The following is a 19,276-nucleotide window of genomic DNA, read 5'->3' as shown; positions in this document are numbered from 1 at the left end:
ATTTATTAACAATTATTTTCCCCCGTGTAGGTGGTTCGATGGTTTTAACTGGGAAGGTCTGAGAGCAAGGACACTTGAACCCCCTATCATGCCAAGCATTCAAAATGCCATAGACACGACGAATTTCGATGAATATCCGCCAGACTCCGATCCACCACCCCCTGATGACACATCCGGATGGGATAACGACTTTTAAAACTTGTGACTTTCTGTTTAACGAAACTGTTACTTTAAGAAGAAAGTTAAAGGAATTCATATTCAGAGGATCACAAGATAGTCAAATGATCGCTGAAAAACGTGACAGTCCATCACCTGCATTTATTCTGCAAGCTAATACCATGTGATGTGTAGATAATCGCCTAAAAGTAACATGGAATATGTGCAAACGTGCTTGTGATAAAGATATTAGATCGTTGAAAAATTAAATTGCAAAAATACCGCGATTCATGTTGCACCGCGCAGAGATTTATTACACCAGCAACAAATAGAATGCTTCTTCTATCGCGTTATCTATAAGGAAACATGAATTTTCACGACGTTTATCTGTACAGTGCAAAGTCAACGCGTGTTGAATTTAAAGAAATTCTTTCGCCCGCATGGTCCCGCGTTCTATGGAATTATAATTAAACGTATCGTCATAAGATGCGCATGAATGCGTCAAGTGCCATACCTAACAGAGGTAAAGTCGGATAAGACATGTGCGTGCAACGCCTCCACGCGGAACATGCTCGAAATGTAGTTAACTTAACCGGAAGAGACATCTTGCCATCAGACTCGCAAAATGTGCACACGATTTCGCGAAATAAACTACGTCAGATTCTTCGCGTCCGGTTCATTGCTGTTTGAATCACTTTATAGTTTATTGTAACAATCCTATTTTAATTAATTATGTGAAAAAGTGACCCCTGTAAATAAACGACTATAAATATATTAGGTAAAGCCCAATGTATATCGATATTAAATAAAGTTTTATTAATGCTAACTACTTTAGTTTACGTCGCTCACGGTAATGTACGCAATTACAGAGTTGGGAGGTAATTTATTGTTTTGTCATAACTTTTATAATTATTTAATAAAAGCACAGACGAGATATATGAGTAGACCTTACACCTTATGGACTTTTGTGACTCAAACTGACTGTCATACAGACTTAAAAATTGAGAGGTGATTCCAGTATCCCCTTCTCATGGCAAATTGCAAATAATTTGCATTAATTCCATGGTTCCATTTAGAGTTGTGAATAATAAGAACTTTTTGTGTTTACTTTTCCAAATTGTGAATAGTTTTTCAACTGACCGCCATCCATGAGAAAAGGACGCTAAAATCACCTCCGAATTTTCAGGTCGGTATAGCAGTCACATTGGGCCACGAAAGTTCATAAGGTGTAAGGCCTACTTGTATACCTCGTCTGCGGATGTAATGTCTTCTACTTGTGTATCTTGTCTGTGATAAAATAATCCATAATAACAATTACCATTAACCAAAAAAGCAACACTGAAATTAACCAATAATCTTAAAGAACATTGGTTAAATTGTAATTATTCAATGAAAAATAACTTCAGCTTTTATAACTCTTTCTCAAACTTTCTCCGTTTGTTAGGACTACCGACTTGAGTGGAAGAGTTGACTATAGTTCTTAGCGTCATTGATTTAAATGAAGAAGATGCTCTAAAATCACTGATTTTTTATAAGGTTGGTATTTCAGTTCGTATAATGTCGCGTATTTTAGCGGGGAATTTGAGATAAGAACGCGGGTTGGTGCCCGTGGAGCGCAGAACCGCTCTGCTTGTCGGAGTGTGGGAATTTAATAAAACTAGACAAGAGAACTCTTTCGTTAGGTAACTTCGTACTTTATTCTACTGGTCCGAAGGCCGGTTAGAGACGCAATGACATAAGAAAAATCGTAGCGTTTCGAAGTCACCTCCGAGGTCCTCGCCGAAGTCGTTGGCCAAATCCTCCTAGTCCTCCCATAGATCCTCGTAGTCCAATCAGGGTGAAGGACGCATCAGATCCAAGCGGTAGGCCGTCCTTCCGATGCACGCACGCCCCCGCGAATCGGCGTCTAACTTTCCCTCCGTCTTCGGGTGGTGGTGGGAACTCGGTGGAGTCGCGCTTTTCCGTTACACAGCGGGGTGCCTACGTGGGAAGAGAAAATAGGCTCTGCTCCGAGGATCGAGAGAACAACCCTTGAAGGAAATTTATGACTTCCTTAGCGTTGCCAACATTTCTGGAGTCGATCGACGCTCCTAAGACTAACAAAAGGACAAGGCCTTTTCAAGAGGTTACGTGACTTACAAGAAACTCGCGATTCGTTTCGGGGTCTGCTAATTGGTGTCCTCTTCCTGTTTTCGAGCTCTACCCAAGATCTTTCCCACGCGTGCCACCAGCATCGCGCATCCTTAACAATATTCTCTCAATCACGCATAACCATCCGCTTTTGAATTTCGCTCCTAATTTACCTATCGATTATTATATTTCTGGGGCTACGTTCGCGTGGTCACGCAACACCTCCCTCCATATAGAAAAGGTGTTTCCAATGGAAACATCTTTTAAAAGGAAAACAATATATAATAATACTTAAGTATATGAAAATGGAATGAATACATATTTCACTTATGTGATTATAACTACGCCTCCTCTTCCCGCACCAGCCCCGCGGTAAACGAGCTACTCGGTCCACCCATTGTCCCGCAGGAAGCACGAGTCGAAGAATGATAGTTATACCACAGCATTACAGTAGCAAGATATATTCTATTACTAGGTAATATTAAATCGATTATAATGTAACGCATAGCTAGTGTCCAGTATTAATAGAGCTCCCTAACTAAACTTGACTAAATATTTATCCAAAAACGTTATAATTCTTATCCGATCTAAAATAAACATAACCCATAACATAATAACCACACTTATAAAATGAAACTTAGATTACGCATACATAATATTAACATTAATCTCCAGAATCAGTAATATCTAGTCTTGTACATGCTAGTTTAAGCTTGTTCGCATGAACTATCTTAGATTTATTCGCTGATATTGCTATTTCTATCGTTAAATCATCGTACATTTGAATAATCTTATAAGGACCCGTCCAGCTCGAGTCGAATTTGGAGGTTTTGGGTTCCTTAAGTAAATATACATCATCGTTTACACAGAATTGGCGAGGATTAACATTCTTATCATAATACTGCTTACTCCTTTCTTTTGCTTTTTCAAGGTTATTTGCCGCTGTGGCTTGGGTGGTAGTGAGTTTCATGAAAAGCTGATCTAAATATTCAATGAAAGTTCGTGGAACTTCCCGTTTGGCAAATTCAGTGGGAATAATGGCCTTTACGCCGAAACCAAGCTCATGGGGAGTGAAACCGGTGGCTTCATGCACAGAGGTGTTATAGGAAAATATCCCGAATCTGATCCAATCATCCCAATCTGATTTTGTGCAATAATGTTTTAGATAATCAATGAAAACACGGTGGGCGCGCTCTAAAGACCCCAATGATTGAGGATGAAAAGCGGTGGAGGTAATCCTACGAATTTTAAAAATCCTGCAAAACTTCTCATTACTTTACTAATGAAATTACTACCCTGATCCGTATGAATGGCTCTAGGACAACCAAACCTGCTAATAAACTGTTCGGCGAGAGCGACTGCTACAGATACAGAATCAATATTAGATAAAGGAATGGCATCCGAATACTTGGTCAGATTATCCTGGAGGGTTAAAAGGTATCGATGGAAAACCTATTTCTTAATAGCAAATCCTTGCTAACTTGTGAATCTATACTACAATCAAGAGGTAGGAAGTGAATGATATTGTCTCTGCGCATGAACAGATAATCTTTGGTGGTAAGGATAGTGGGAAATAGAGAGGGGTGTGTCGTCTGTCCATGTAAAATATCAGTAATTAATATTCTATCTTCTTTCTGCATATTATCGCAATCGTCGTCAAGCTCTGATTCATTTCCCTTAGATTTTATTGAGGTCATTCTACCGAGGGTCCTCCGTGCGGTCTTGGTCGCAATTTTACCAGGCTCAACAGCCTCTGCCACGACATAAGTCGAGAAATTATCAGGCTCGTCAGCCTCTGCCACGACATTAGTCGAGAAAATATCCGGCATCAAAGCCTCTCCCACAGCATAAGCTGGGAAACTAACAGACTCCCCACGTCTCTGCCACGATTCAAGATACCGCAGGCCCTGCGATGTCTCCTCAAGGGCCGGACAGAGCGCAGGCACCTTTACTGAACATAGGCCACTTCCAACGGAATGTGAAGCGGCTGCCGGGGGTTCGGTCTCGCCGTCCAACCCATGTCCGAATGGAAGCTGGTCCACAATGTCCAGCTGGAGTGATCCCTCAAAATCCGTATTATCTTTGTTGACATTAAAATTTCTCAAAATTTCGCCCTTGACCTCATTCCGTCCAACCTCTGCCTTCCCGCGCGCCAGGAAAACAGAAGCTACCATTACTTCATTATTATACTCGCGAAATCTGTCGTTCTTCTCGTTCACGTCGGAATCTGCAATCGATGGCTCGTCTGCGCAGACGAGTATCTCTTCCAGACGCCTCGAACAAGAATTAGGAGTTTCGTCTGTCTCAGAGGAATTCAATTGGGAATTGGGAGCATGACTGGAATTTATGTCGGCGACGACGGAATTACGATAGGCAAATCAGACAATATCAGGTTTCATTCCTCCGCGAGTAGTCTTATGACTTAAATATGCACTTTTCTTTTGCAGGAAACGACATTTTTCTGCTTGAAGAGCCAGTCCGGCGTTTTGCTTCCTCGGAGGAAAAGATATCAATGATAGGGTTTTAGCACCTCGCCAAAGTGCCTCTCTCTTTTCATTTGTTCGATGCGAAACGCTCGCTAGGCGTAACCGGCTGATATCTTAACGTCCTACCGTCGCTTTTCAAAATTGAAGAACTACGTTTATAATAGAACTACCCGATCCGATTTTCGTTAATTCTTGATAGTCTACTATACTCGCAAATTCTACAAATAAATTCGAAAGAAAGGCATTCGTGGACCGGATGATCGGCTAAACGCGCGGTTTCGCAATCAATCTACACATATAACGGAGAGAGACATGGGGCGACCAACTTTTCAGAGTATATCTCTTCTTTCGGGTTCCGTTCCTATCGCGCCTCTCGTTCGTTTCGAGCCTCTTCATAGAGGATGATCGTCCGATTCTGTTGATAAATTATCATTTTTCCCTGGGGCCGTACGAACAGAGGAAGACGTCGATCGACGGTTACCGCAAATTTCACGTGGTAAGATATATTTTATAAATATTTATCAAAGTTTAGTCAGCATTTTTTTCAGCGTCCCTTTTGGTATGTTCCAAAACTACTTTACTTCCTTTTCCTCCTTTTGCATAAATTACTTTAATATTAGTCAGTGGGTCTGATTTTAATTCTTTCTGTTTAATTAGGTTAAGTTGGGAGCCGGTGTCGACCAGAAATTCAGCGGAGCCGCGGTGGAAGTGATTGTGGGTCAAGGAGATGGTTGGTAATTGCGCGACACGATTCAAACCTGTTTCGTAACAAATGCAGTGGACTCGGCGCGAGGAATCAGGGGTTCCCTCCATATCGCGCCCGTTGACGGGATCCCCTTGGAGTTTAAAGGGTTAGCCCCTAGGTTCGCGGAGAGTAAGGGAGCCGGGGGACGCGTATCCTTAGGGACATGATCGAAGCTGTTCCGACGGCACTGTCTTTCCGTGTGTCCCGTTTTCCTGCAATTACTACACCTGATTTCCTGGTGAGGTGGTACATTAAACCGAGTGTTTCTCATATTCAAACTCTCTCTCTATCCCAGACGCAATATCAATGGCTTTCCTTAAATTATCCTCCCTCTCCCTTATCATTAATGTCCTAATATTACTATCACGCAGCCCTCTCCTAAAACCCATTAAAGCTGCCCGATTCAATAGAACCCTGACACCTATAAACTGCTCCGTATCGAATTTTTCCTTAGCTGCTTCCGTACCTCTATTTAAAATCTCGTTTACCCTACCCCCATAAACATCAATGCTCTCATTATCCTTTTGACGTGGACTCCTTAACTCATCATAAACGCGATCAATATCGAAAGACCGGGCAAAAGCAGATTTCAACGAGCTGATCAATTCATCCAACGTAGTTGGCTCATCGCTGTTAGATATCAGCTGATCCGCATGCCCCTCGATTTTATTACGGATCAAAGCGAGTAAGTTAATCCTATTTCCGGGCTTAACTCGTGAGTCTGCGAGCTTGCACTGGTTAACAAATTTAATTATTGAGCAGGACTTCCCATCAAAGCGCGGAACCAAAGCATTGGCTAAAGTCAATGGCATAAATATAGTCTCCGTGGCATCAGAAGGTAACTCGGTAATTTCCACGGCATCTGAATCCTCTGAAGAAGTTGACTCATTACCGAGGAGAGATAAATTAGCTCTGCGAGTAGGGGTTCGCGTGGATATTGCGCTCAATTCATTCGACTGTAAAGAAGTTGAAGAAGACCCCGGTGCATGTAACTCTATCGCTAAATCTCCCATCTCACACGCACTACTACCACTCAAGCCAGCCCTATGGTTTTGTCTAGCTTTTACGAATCCGGTCTTGTACGGCGGCATTTTGAAAGAATCTAATCTATGCTTACCACGTAAGATATAGTTCCTTATAATTATAAACTCTTAAAATCAAAACTTACGAACAAGGTGATGTATAAAAGTCAGCTAATATTCCGGAAATACACTAAGGTTACGCCTCTAGGATGTCTTCCATAGTTCATACATCCGCACTCGATGTGTAGGTGTCCCAATGTCAATCCTCAGGTGAGCCCTCACCGGTCCTTTGCCTGGAAGATGATTCCTCTGATTCACCGAATGCGCTGGCTCCTTGGCGCCTTGGAAGATTCCTCCTCTCGTCCGTCGAAAGTATGGATACGAACTCGTAATCGTCAGCAATACGTACTTAAATACCAACAGGTGCTTGTGATTTCAGGGTTAGCGAGCACGGCCGCTGAAACCACCCGTCTCCGGCATCCACCCTTGCCCTCAGGGAAACCGTGCAAAACCCAAGGGGGAGAGGTTGCACTTTCGCGTTGGTTACACTATTATAAACTGCTGTTTATCAACGTCAGCTCACGAGTCTACGAAAATCACAGTTCTACAAGTGCAGACTGTATATACCGCACACACTCACAAGCCGGCAAAGTTTATCACTCAAAACGTTTGTGAAATTAATGCGTATATTTTCAAATAATCCCACCGCTGTCACCAATTTTGTCGCGTATTTTAGCGGGGAATTTGAGATAAGAACGCGGGTTGGTGCCCGTGGAGCGCAGAACCGCTCTGCTTGTCGGAGTGTGGGAATTTAATAAAACTAGACAAGAGAACTCTTTCGTTAGGTAACTTCGTACTTTATTCTACTGGTCCGAAGGCCGGTTAGAGACGCAATGACATAAGAAAAATCGTAGCGTTTCGAAGTCACCTCCGAGGTCCTCGCCGAAGTCGTTGGCCAAATCCTCCTAGTCCTCCCATAGATCCTCGTAGTCCAATCAGGGTGAAGGACGCATCAGATCCAAGCGGTAGGCCGTCCTTCCGATGCACGCACGCCCCCGCGAATCGGCGTCTAACTTTCCCTCCGTCTTCGGGTGGTGGTGGGAACTCGGTGGAGTCGCGCTTTTCCGTTACACAGCGGGGTGCCTACGTGGGAAGAGAAAATAGGCTCTGCTCCGAGGATCGAGAGAACAACCCTTGAAGGAAATTTATGACTTCCTTAGCGTTGCCAACATTTCTGGAGTCGATCGACGCTCCTAAGACTAACAAAAGGACAAGGCCTTTTCAAGAGGTTACGTGACTTACAAGAAACTCGCGATTCGTTTCGGGGTCTGCTAATTGGTGTCCTCTTCCTGTTTTCGAGCTCTACCCAAGATCTTTCCCACGCGTGCCACCAGCATCGCGCATCCTTAACAATATTCTCTCAATCACGCATAACCATCCGCTTTTGAATTTCGCTCCTAATTTACCTATCGATTATTATATTTCTGGGGCTACGTTCGCGTGGTCACGCAACAATAACACGAAAAGTCTCGTTAAATAAGACCTATGGAATTATTGTAGCCTAAGGTGTTTTATGTTTTCTTTGAAATAAAGATTATCTATATTCTTTATTATATTATATAGGTATATAATCTTTACGTATATATGTATAAAGCAGAATATAATTAAACGGACTCCAGTACCAGAGTCGGCTATGGATAATCTGTGGCTCTCTTCGTTGGTGGAATTAATCCACGAGCACACGTATATATTTCGTGATCGTTCGGTGTAGAGAGTTTATGTATTTTTAACAATAAACTTTATTCAACAATAAATAACAACAACGGATACTTGGTAACAACAATAATCTTTGAATCTTAGTACGAGCAGTCGTAAGCGAATCTGAACGGGGACGGAAGTTGTTTGTCTGTCTTCCGTTCTATGCTTTTCGCCATCAAGAGTGGAAACCTTTTTCTTGGCGCTTGCAGCGCCGCCTGACGTTCCTAGGCATCAACATTCCGAGTGGAATGTGAGTCGCCACAAATCTAATAGAAGTGGAGACCCGGCTTAAGGTTAAGTCTATCCTATACCTTATCCATGCTTTCTACGATTGTTATCTTTAGATAACAATAAGATAAAGATCCTGTGATTCAGTTGAGTATAGTTCAGAGATGCCAGAAAATGACCGCCGGGTGCACACGCACACATGCCAGATACGCGTACGTGAGCTCGTGGAGTTTCGGAAAGTCGACAAAGGCAAACTGACGCATGCCCTCTTTCTCGATTCTCCGAAGCTGCCCGAAGTAATTTCGGATCGCCTCGTGGGAGTCGAGAGAGAAAGGCTCACATTTGCCTTCTCGCTCTAAACAACTGAAATCCGACCTCCCGTCAACGGCATACGATTTGGATTCTCGAGCCGAGATTCTCGACTGCCCAGGCATTTTTACTTTCCGACCTATGTAGGCGCACATAAGCAAAGTACCCATAATGAAAAAAAAATTTTGTAAAATTTATTTTACGGAAATACACGTTTTAAGACCTCCTAATCATATTTTAATTATTGAAAAAAAAACATTTTTTTTTATTCCCATGTATGAGCACACATATGTATATTATTAATACGATTGAATATAAATAGCTGAATGAAATTAAATGAAATTTTACATTTAAGTTTTATGTTCTCATTTCAAAGGCGTGTGGACGGATTCAAATACGTGAACACTAAACGTAACGATGTAATTATATTATTTAATATTTACTAACTATTTAACATAAAGAACATAAAAGAAAGACATAAAACGTAAACGTAAAAGATCATAAACGTAAAACTGTGATTGCTCTCGACTAACGTTCGATACAGAGTGACGTTCCTGCAGTCAAAGTCGACCCTTCCTTATTCCTATCTTATAATAATGATCTAAACAAAACGCACGTTCGAGACGCAGTCTCTAAAACGTATTTCAGCTTAAACCTAAACACCTCACTCGATACCTACTCTAGCTTAGACTAAACACTCCTATCGACGCAAACGATAACGGTTCTCCTAGCCACACACATACACTCCTTACAGATTATACCTCTTGTTTCATAGTTGTTCCGATATATAGGCATAATGTATAAAAAATCTTTTAAATGTTTCATATAAATCTTAGGACGAATTAAATTTTATATAAAAAAAATTATATAAACTTTTTCTCTATCTTCTCTAGAAAAGAAAACATTAAATGAAATCTTATACATTACATGCTTACTTAAATCGCATTGAAAACGAATACCACAAATGTTTTAGAATAATGTGCAAAATGTGATTGCGATTTTCGCTAAGACAAATTGAAAACTCGTTTCTAACAAGGAAAAATTGGAATGGTACCAGGTTTTGGGTTAGGTTTTACTTTGAGATATTATTAAAGTTATTACAGGTACTTATTTTCAGAAATAGAACTATGTTCACCACTAATCAGCGTGGCGTGAGTGATGAGGTCTTTTCCTGCAAGTTCCGAACTTCTTCTGCTCTGCTGGTTCGAACCCTGCTGGAACTTTTTTTTTTTATTTTTTCAATCATACTTTAATCGTACACTAAATATGACATTATATTTTTGTCTGACCTTCGAATATTTTTTTTTAAAGTTTTTAACCGATTTCATTTAACATATGTTATTTTCAATGTACGAAGTACATGAATCTGGATGGTACTTTTCACAAAAACAGTCAAAACATAAAAATTTCAAGCACCACGTACATTTACTGAAAGTTTTGTTTTCACAGAAATTACAAAATTTTGTATTTAACTCTGATGGAAAGGCCGCTTCATTTACATTGATAAAATGTGAACGATTTTCGGATAGTCGTACCTTGTAGCTCGTACTTTTTACCTTATACTTCAGGTAAAAAGGGATATAGCTGGGAAAAACAGTTTTATGACATTACCTGCTAACTTATGTTACTGTTCTACAATGAAACGCTATGTTTTGTACCTTTAAAAATATTCGACTATGTCCTTTTAAAATTTAAGATACAACCCATACTTTGTATTAAACTGGCAAACGGGATCACTTTTCCTTTGTTTCTAGTTAGTTCTATTTAGTTCGTCATAACCAATTGATACGGTTATTTCAAAACAATCGAGGAAAATCATTATTAATTAATTTCTGCAATTATTAATTCTACTGTTTTGTTTATGTTATAAAAGTAAGTACTCTTCTTATTGAAAAATACCACAGCGTGCACAATACTGGTAAAGAGGGGAATCTCATTTTAATTTATTAATTTTCAATCTTAAAGTATTTTGATTTTCAAAAATCGTATTAATAATATACATATGTGTGCTCATACATGGAAATAAAAAAAAATGTCTTTTTTTTCAATAATTAAAATATGATCAGGAGGTCTTAAAACGTGTATTTCCGTAAAATAAATTTTACAAAATTTTTTTTTCATTATGGGTACTTTGCTTATGTGCGCCTACATAGGTCGGAAAGTAAAAATGCGTGGGCAGTCGAGAATCTCGGCTCGAGAATCCAAGTCGTATGCCGTTGACGGGAGGTCGGATTTCAGTTGTTTAGAGCGAGAAGGCAAATGTGAGCCTTTCTCTCTCGACTCCCACGAGGCGATCCGAAATTACTTCGGGCAGCTTCGGAGAATCGAGAAAGAGGGCATGCGTCAGTTTGCCTTTGTCGACTTTCCGAAACTCCACGAGCTCACGTACGCGTATCTGGCATGTGTGCGTGTGCACCCGGCGGTGCTTTTCTGGCATCTCTGGATCCCACTTTTCATGGATCTAGTGTTTTTTCATTTTCATGTAAGCGATAATTATCGCCTAGATTAGTTTCTATTAACGGCTGTTACTTTTTCATTTAATAAAACAATGATTATATATAAATATTATAGAAAACTCTTGTCCACTCAAATTTAAAATCCTAACTACCACCACATTTTATGTTCCGCACAGAGCTTTATAAAATGTTCTTTGCAAATTCGCAATATGTAATAAAACATTCCCCATCACTAATAAAATAAATGTAAATTCTTCTTAACCTTTGACTATTCCATTTGTTGTTATTTTCTAAGTTTTCCTTTTATTTAATGATATTATGATATTAAAATACATAAATAAAAAGAATTTAGTTAAATATTGTATAATTTATGATGAATAAATCGTTAATCTCTTAACATAGCATATAATTACACGATAAATAATTTCTATTAATAAAAATCCCTTATTGCTAATCTACTTTGTATCAATATGAAAATGTGCATATTTAATTTTAATTATTTATAAATTGTTATGTGTCAGCTGTAACATGATACAAAAGGTAGCAAAATCTGGTGATCATTTTGATAGAAACAAACATTTCGTTCGTTGTAGAATTATTTCGAATCAGTTATTTCGGCAACCATGTATCTGCGTTTTTTGACAAGTTTGTAGATTCTTTGTTTGAAGATTATATTTTAAGGTAAGTAACAAATAAATTCATTCTCGTTCCTCATATTTATTGTTCTTTCTTTCTACATATTTAAATGATATCTTCAAAATAAATATCAAAGAAATATAACTGAAAGCTTTATTTAAACAAGTATTCCTATGGTGTGTGAAGATTTTTGTAAGAAAAAGTTTTTAATATATCTGTATACCCGATAATAACCTTCATATTTATATTTCATTATTCATAAATGAAATAATTTAGATGAATATTATTTATTATTTAAATATTGAAGTTTCATTATGTTTATCGTAAAATAGATAACAAAATTCAGTTTTCTATTAATTTATAATAGAATAAATCAGGCATGTATACACGTGTCACGATTTTTTTACTATTTAATATACATAATGTACAAATTTTATTCAAATTTTCTAAAATAAATATACATTGTATACGCCCTCATTGCACAATAAATTTTAGTAAACACACAGCATAATAATTATGAAAAATGTTGTATTAGATATAAACAATAATATGGTTATAAGAAAAGATATTTTTTTTAAACAAGTTTTTAGTACACTAAACTTTCATTAACCTGTAAGCTTTTCTTATTAGTTTATCTTTGTGAAATTTGTATCTAAGACAACTTTTATATTATTTATAGAACTTGACAAGAAATAGAAAAATAAAGTTAAATGGCATGGCTATTGTCCATTTTTCTAGGGATTTGTTCGTTTTATAAGTGTGATAAACCCCTTAAAAAATGCATATATACTTCTTTTTAAATAGAATCACATATGTATTTTTGTTTTACTTGTATCAACTCCATTAAATATTCTGTGAAAAAAAGTGTTCAAGAACAATTATTAGAGTGTCACTATATTCTAACACATCACATTTTTGATAAGTTAAATTTTAATTTACTGTGACGATAAATAAAATTTGTTGATTATTTGAGGTATTGCCTTTGAAAGGCTGAATGTTATTGATTGCTGGCATATTATATGTTTGCAAATATTTACAATGAATATGTGGAATATCTTTTACAGAATGTATAGCTTAAAAAATGATATTTTACAAAACATTAATTTTTTAAATATTATACCCTAATACATTTTTACACGGAATGAAAAATAGACAATGTCGTATGGTTCAACTTTTCCCTTTACAGTTTTTTCTATTTCTTGCCAAATTTTACATATAACCAGTTTAAATTGCACAATGTAATCTTTATATTTATTATTTTTATTTATTTAAATTATATAACAAATAATATTATTCTTAGCCATTATAATGTTCTTTAACTGTTGTTTATTAGGTTCATCTATAAAAATTAGATAGGAAATATAAAAAATGGAACATGAAAAAAATAAAAAGATTGGCTTGGGAAGAGGAAATGCCCTTTTAAAAATGTTAAAAGAGAGAGCAGATGCAGAAGCTGCAGCCACAGCCGCAGCTGTAGTTCCATCTTCGTCGATAGCCAGCACTTCTGCTGCCGATGTGATTACTCCTTGTCCAATAGCAAAGGGAAGAGCTTGTCTGTTGGATGTAATGAAAATGAAGAAATCTGAAGTACTAAGCTCTACATCTGTACAAACTGTTGGTCAAGGTAGAGCATCTCTACTTAGCCGAATTAAAACTATGGGGTATGCATTCAAAATATAAATTTAATTTTTTAATACTAAAAGCCAAATAGAATAATTCATAATGCACTTGCTTAAATCTAATCAAATTATCACTTCTAGTTTATTTGATATTGTCTGTTTAAATAGTAAAATTAATAATACTTAAATATAAAGCTTACTGCGATAAATATGTACATCATTGTATAATTATGTAGTGCCCATCGTACAATTAAGGTGGCTTATATTTCTTATATTTCCATAAAATTTTCTACATCAAAATTATCGTAACGTATCTTTACAGTTCAGTTGGACAAACCATTGAACAACCAAGCATTCCTGCATCTTCTGGTGATGATGCAGGAGTATTAGGTAAATTATCAGATATTACAATAGAAGAAACTGCTAGTAAAAAATATGCTCAAGATTCTAAGTCATCATATCAAAGACCTGAGCCAGTTAACCGAAAAGGAACTGGGGGAAAACCGTAAGTTAATATTTCTGGATAATACAGTAGTGCCCACTTAAAATAACCATGCCCACATAAATGACTGCGGTTGGTCACAAGCGTGGTCATTTAAGTGGGCACTACTGTATTTGCTAGATCTTTCTGCTAACCCATCCAATAATAAAATACTTTTAGTAAACCCTCTAGAGTAGAATTCAATTATTATTTTTGAAATATATTTTAAATGGTTTTCTAAAAAGAAACTGTGTATAATTAAAATTCTTATTTATTTAAACTTTTGATATGTTGTTCATTAAAATAATGTACACAATAAATATAGGAAAATTTAGTGAATACAGGCTCCAGTTTGGAAACATTGTGCTAGATTATTTCAAAATAGTAGTAGAATGAATTAAAAAATAGTAATAAACTTTTAGGATTCAGTTAAGTGCAAATTATATAAATCTCAAATTAGAGCATGGAAAAGGTTTATTCAATTACGAAGTGAAATTTAATCCTGACATAGATTCAAGGCCACTTCGTTCAAAACTTCTTAATCAACAGTTAGAAGTAGTTGGACGAACGAAAATATTTGATGGTGTTACACTTTATTTGCCTCAAAGATTAAAAGACGATGTAAGTAAAAATAGTAATAACAGAAAGTAAGTACATAAATGTACATGACATACAATTTTTAGATAACTACTTTTCACTCTACGCATCCTATCGATCAATCAGTTGTAACGCTTACCGTAATATACAAAAAAGAGCAAAGTATGACTGAGAACATTTCATTTTTCAATATTTTACTTGGTCGTGTTATGCGAGTCCTTAGTTTAGTTCGCATTGGTCGTCACAGTTTCAACCCAAAGGGTATACAATCGGTGCCACAACACAAATTGGAAGTGTGGCCTGGTTATGTTACAGCTGTCAATGAATACGAAGGAGGCCTAAAGTTATGTATAGATGCAAAGCATCGTGTCATGCGAACAGAAACAGTGCGTGATGTAATGTAAGATTCACAAATAATTTTGTTAAGTACCAGCAGCTATTATAAAATGAATTTAATATTACTACAAACCACCATAATATAGGATTAAACTTGCGAATAAACCAAATTATCAAAACATGGCAATGAAAGAATTAATCGGATTATCTGTTTTCACGAGATACAATAATAGAACTTATCGCATTGATGATGTTGCATGGGAAAAAAATCCAAAATGCACGTTTCAAAAAGGAGATAACGAAATATCTTTATTAGATTATTATAAACAGCACTGGAACTTACAAATAAATGACCAAAAACAGCCACTTCTAATTAATTGCGCTAAAATCAAATTAAAAACTGGCGAAGTGAGTAATTTTTACAGTCATTATTTAACAATTGTACGTATGAATAGAAAATTTAAACATTAATCGCTTTAATTATGTAAATTTTAAATATAGACACAGGAACAGTTGGTACTATTAATTCCTGAGTTATGTTACATAGCAAGTCTTACCGATAGTATCCGTTCGGACTTTAGAGTAATGAAGGACCTGGATGTAATAACTAAAATGTCACCAAATGCTCGCCGCGATGTATTTAGACATTTTATTCAAGAGATACAGAATAACGAAATATCACGACAAATATTAGCTGACTGGGGCTTACAGTTGGAAACTGATTTAGTCGATTTCGCGGGAAGACTTCTCGAACCCGAAGAAATTATATTCGGAAATAATAGAAAATTTACACCTCCATCTCACAAACCTGCCGAATGGAGTTCTGCAATGTGTAGAAATGCTATACTACGAACTGTAAGTACTTTATGTGTATATAATTTGGTAACATCACATTTTAATTGTATTTTTAATTTTTAGCCTAATTTGAATCAGTGGTGTATCTTATACTGTCAAAAAGATGCAAGATGTACACAGGAATTTATTGGTATGTTCAGAAATGTGTCAAAAGCTATGGGTCTATCAGTTATGGATCCAAACAATATTTGTTTAAAAGATGATAGAGTTGAGACATACATAAAAGAATTACGTGCAAACATTAACAAGGCACTGAGTTTGGTGATCATTATTTTTCCTACAAATCGAACTGACCGATACAATGCTGTAAAGAGGTAGATTGCTATTTTTTACATTTTGAAATTATTATTTCCTATTGTAATTACGTTATTTATATCTTAGAGTGTGCTGCGTAGAAATGCCTGTACCATCTCAAGTAGTTATGTCCAGAACTATTAGTCGTGCTGACAAGTTGAAAAGTATAACGGAAAAAATTGCTTTGCAAATTAGCTGTAAATTAGGTGGGGCACTTTGGGCATTGGCCATACCAATGGTATGAATTAAATACTTATAACTTTAATTTCATGTACAAAAAATAGATATGAATACTAAATTTCAATGTATTAGGAAAATTGCATGATATGTGGAATAGATGTGTATCATGCAGGTGTTGGTCAACAAATGAAAGGAAGCGTCGCAGGTTTTGTAGCAAGCTTAGATAGACTACTAACAACTTGGCACAGTAAAATTTGTTTACAAGGTCGAAATCAAGAATTAGTTGATATGCTACAGATCTGCTTAATTTCAGCAATAAAAGCTTACTACAAGGTAACTAATGATTAATATTGTATATGTATTAGAATTCTGCAATATCATTACATTATTTATTACAGCACAATAAACGGTACCCAGATCGTATTATTGTGTACCGGGATGGTGTTGGCGATGGCCAACTAGAAACTGTTACTAAATATGAAGTGAAACAGTTGTTAGCAACGTTTAAAAATATAGAATCAAGTTATCAACCAACTTTAACTGTTATAGTAGTTCAAAAACGTATTAATACACGAATATTTGCAAAATCTGTAAGTTTAAAAAACAGAAAAAAAAAAAAGAAAGAAATAGTAATAATTCGTACTATTTAATCATGCTAATTTATTTATGTATACTTAGCAACAAGGCCTGATAAATCCGCCACCAGGAACAATCGTGGATTCTAATATAACAAGGTCTGATCTTTATGATTTCTTTTTGGTGTCCCAGAATATACGAATGGGTACAGTGTCGCCAACACACTATATTGTTATCTATGATAATAAAAATATGAAAGCTGAACATATACAACGATTGACATACAAGCTTTGTCACTTGTATTATAATTGGCCTGGTACTATAAAAGTTCCAGCTCCCTGTCAGTATGCCCACAAGTTGGTTTCTCTTGTTGGGCAAAATTTACAATTGGAACCTCATCAATCACTTTTTGATACATTGTATTACTTATAAGGTACATATTACTATCCATGACTAATTAATCTTATTAAAAAGTTGTAAATGTACATATCATATAGTTAACACCAAAGATAGTACACACAATACACATTAGATATTTATTTAATCGATTAGTTAAAATAGAATTGGTATATTTATATACATATCTTCACTGTTGATTCAGTTTCGAATACATTTGTCAAACAGAATTACAAAAAATTGATACATTTTTTTTTATTCAGATATTTTTTAAGTTCATAGTATTTTATTTCAATAATAAATAAATTATACATCTATTATCTTAAAAATCATGCTAAGTACACAAAAAGAATGTTCCATTAAGTTAATAAATACTATTATTTTTGTAATTAATATTTTTTAATAAAAACCTTAAATTTGCATAAATATAAGTACTTTTCGTTCAACATAAATTTAAATATTTTATTTGTATATGCATAAACTTTATACATTTTTTTTTTCTTTTTTAATAAAAGATAAATATTTTATACATTTCTAACAATTATTAAAATTAAAACTCTTAAACGAGCGGTGTGAATCACATACAAAGAAACGTTGGTTGAGTACGAACTCTGGACCTTGTGTATGAATATCTAATATTTTAGCGGCTTTATCAAACGCGTACTTCACCTTAATCTACATATAACAGGACCATTGAATTACACAAATAAGTTTAACGACCATACTTGTCTTTTGATTTAATGTAAATTTAACCGCAATTATGTTTCATTTTAATGTTACGTAACATTACGAATCACTATTAGAAATTATATTTTTAGCAACACTGTTAAAAACGATTAGTATGACCGATTAGTGTAGTGGAATTTATTTATGTGATTACGAATGTGTTTACAAACGACCCTGCCGATGAGGATCCAATACCTAGAACGACGCGAACAAAATGCGTGTATCCATAGTCGTCCACCTTGACTTAAAAGCACGCATATATGTTCGTGCAAGCGCACGTCTCTATATTACAACGCCTTATGTCAGTGTGAGACATTAAAGGAAGCAGTGGCGTACCGAATATTATAATGGTTGAAAATTGAAACGATCTAAGTGTCGCGCACGTTTTCAATTATGTTAATATGTATTTCTCACAGTTGTGTTAAGTCATTCATTGATCGATGCATAGATAAATGCATTACTGTTACCGACAGCATATTAAATTTCTTCTAACCATAAAAATAAAATCACCCTTGAATTCGAACACAATTTCATTTACGATTAAAACTTATCGAAATCTAACCTTGATATACCAGCAATACAATTGCAATATATTTTAAATAATAAATGCTAAAACATATGCAAATGAACTAATATCTCGAATGTAACATGAAAACTTAAGAAATCAAAATAATTGTATTCTAGTTAAAATGAAACAAAAATATTTTACTATGATTAAAACTTTCAAAGTGCCAACTGAATATTTCATTGCCAATCGTGAAGTATGTAAAATATTTCAAATATTTTGTCTTGATGAAAACAAGGCTAAAATAACCTAAAAATCAGAGCTGGGTAAAATCTGGAATAGTAGTATTAAAAATATTATTTTAAAAAGTGTATATTAAAGTAAATGCAAATAGAATAATATTTCAACTGTGACACGAAAATTTAAGAAATAATATAGTTTTATTTGAGTAGTCTAATAAAACTCTTTATTAGTAAAAATAAAGTAGGGGAAATACAAAGAAAAGTATCAGGTTCACAAACTGTTGCTCAAATCATATGCTTACATTTGATTGTGCAATTCTTTCTTGCAACTTAAACAATAGTTAAAGTACATACGTATTTTCATACAGACTTGAAGAGTATACAATTTAAATTATTACAGAGTCGTGAGATCTACCACCTTTGAGTGTACAAAAACTGGAATCAGGTTTAACCTACTTTTTTTTTTAAGTATTTTATTTCTTAAGTTTTCATGTTATTTTAGTCGTATTCCATTTGGCGACTGTTATTTACAATAGTATCTGG

General features: G+C 35.6%; 2 protein-coding genes across 4 annotated transcripts in view; both read left to right on the top strand.

The window, feature by feature from the left end:
- The window catches only part of LOC122403435 (cGMP-dependent protein kinase, isozyme 2 forms cD4/T1/T3A/T3B), an 89,172-nt gene extending 88,190 nt beyond the window's left edge, over window positions 1–982 (top strand). For all 3 annotated transcript variants that reach the window (XM_043406957.1, XM_043406959.1, XM_043406958.1), the window contains one exon: window positions 31–982. In XM_043406957.1, coding sequence (XP_043262892.1) covers window positions 31–196 — 166 coding nt within the window. In that variant the 3' untranslated portion in view covers window positions 197–982. The remainder of the gene's footprint in view (window positions 1–30) is intronic.
- A 10,858-nt stretch (window positions 983–11,840) lies between these two features.
- On the top strand, window positions 11,841–17,378 carry LOC122403436 (piwi-like protein Ago3). Its single transcript, XM_043406960.1, has 12 exons — window positions 11,841–11,971; window positions 13,260–13,587; window positions 13,868–14,050; window positions 14,449–14,647; window positions 14,710–15,023; window positions 15,106–15,367; window positions 15,461–15,814; window positions 15,878–16,128; window positions 16,196–16,346; window positions 16,421–16,621; window positions 16,687–16,878; window positions 16,967–17,378. The coding sequence occupies exons 2-12, from the start codon at window positions 13,295–13,297 to the stop codon at window positions 17,294–17,296; spliced, it is 2,730 nt and encodes a 909-aa protein (XP_043262895.1). The 5' UTR covers window positions 11,841–11,971; window positions 13,260–13,294; the 3' UTR covers window positions 17,297–17,378.
- The last annotated feature ends 1,898 nt before the right edge of the window (window positions 17,379–19,276 follow it).

This window comes from Colletes gigas, unplaced genomic scaffold (genome assembly GCF_013123115.1).
Source record: "Colletes gigas isolate AHSC1104 unplaced genomic scaffold, ASM1312311v1 Colletes_gigas_Sc00052, whole genome shotgun sequence".
Lineage (NCBI taxonomy): Eukaryota > Metazoa > Arthropoda > Insecta > Hymenoptera > Colletidae > Colletes > Colletes gigas.
Note: the sequence above shows the minus strand (reverse complement) of the source record. Positions and strands in the feature narration are given on the sequence as shown.

Bases quoted from the DNA above. Each gene is read 5' to 3' on its own strand.
- LOC122403436 (XM_043406960.1), top strand. From the start codon at position 13,295: ATGGAACATGAAAAAAATAAAAAGATTGGCTTGGGAAGAGGAAATGCC. The intron at 14,051-14,448 runs GTAAGTTAATAT...ATAAACTTTTAG, and splicing joins AAAGGAACTGGGGGAAAACC to GATTCAGTTAAGTGCAAATT. The intron at 15,024-15,105 runs GTAAGATTCACA...ACCATAATATAG, and splicing joins GAAACAGTGCGTGATGTAAT to GATTAAACTTGCGAATAAAC.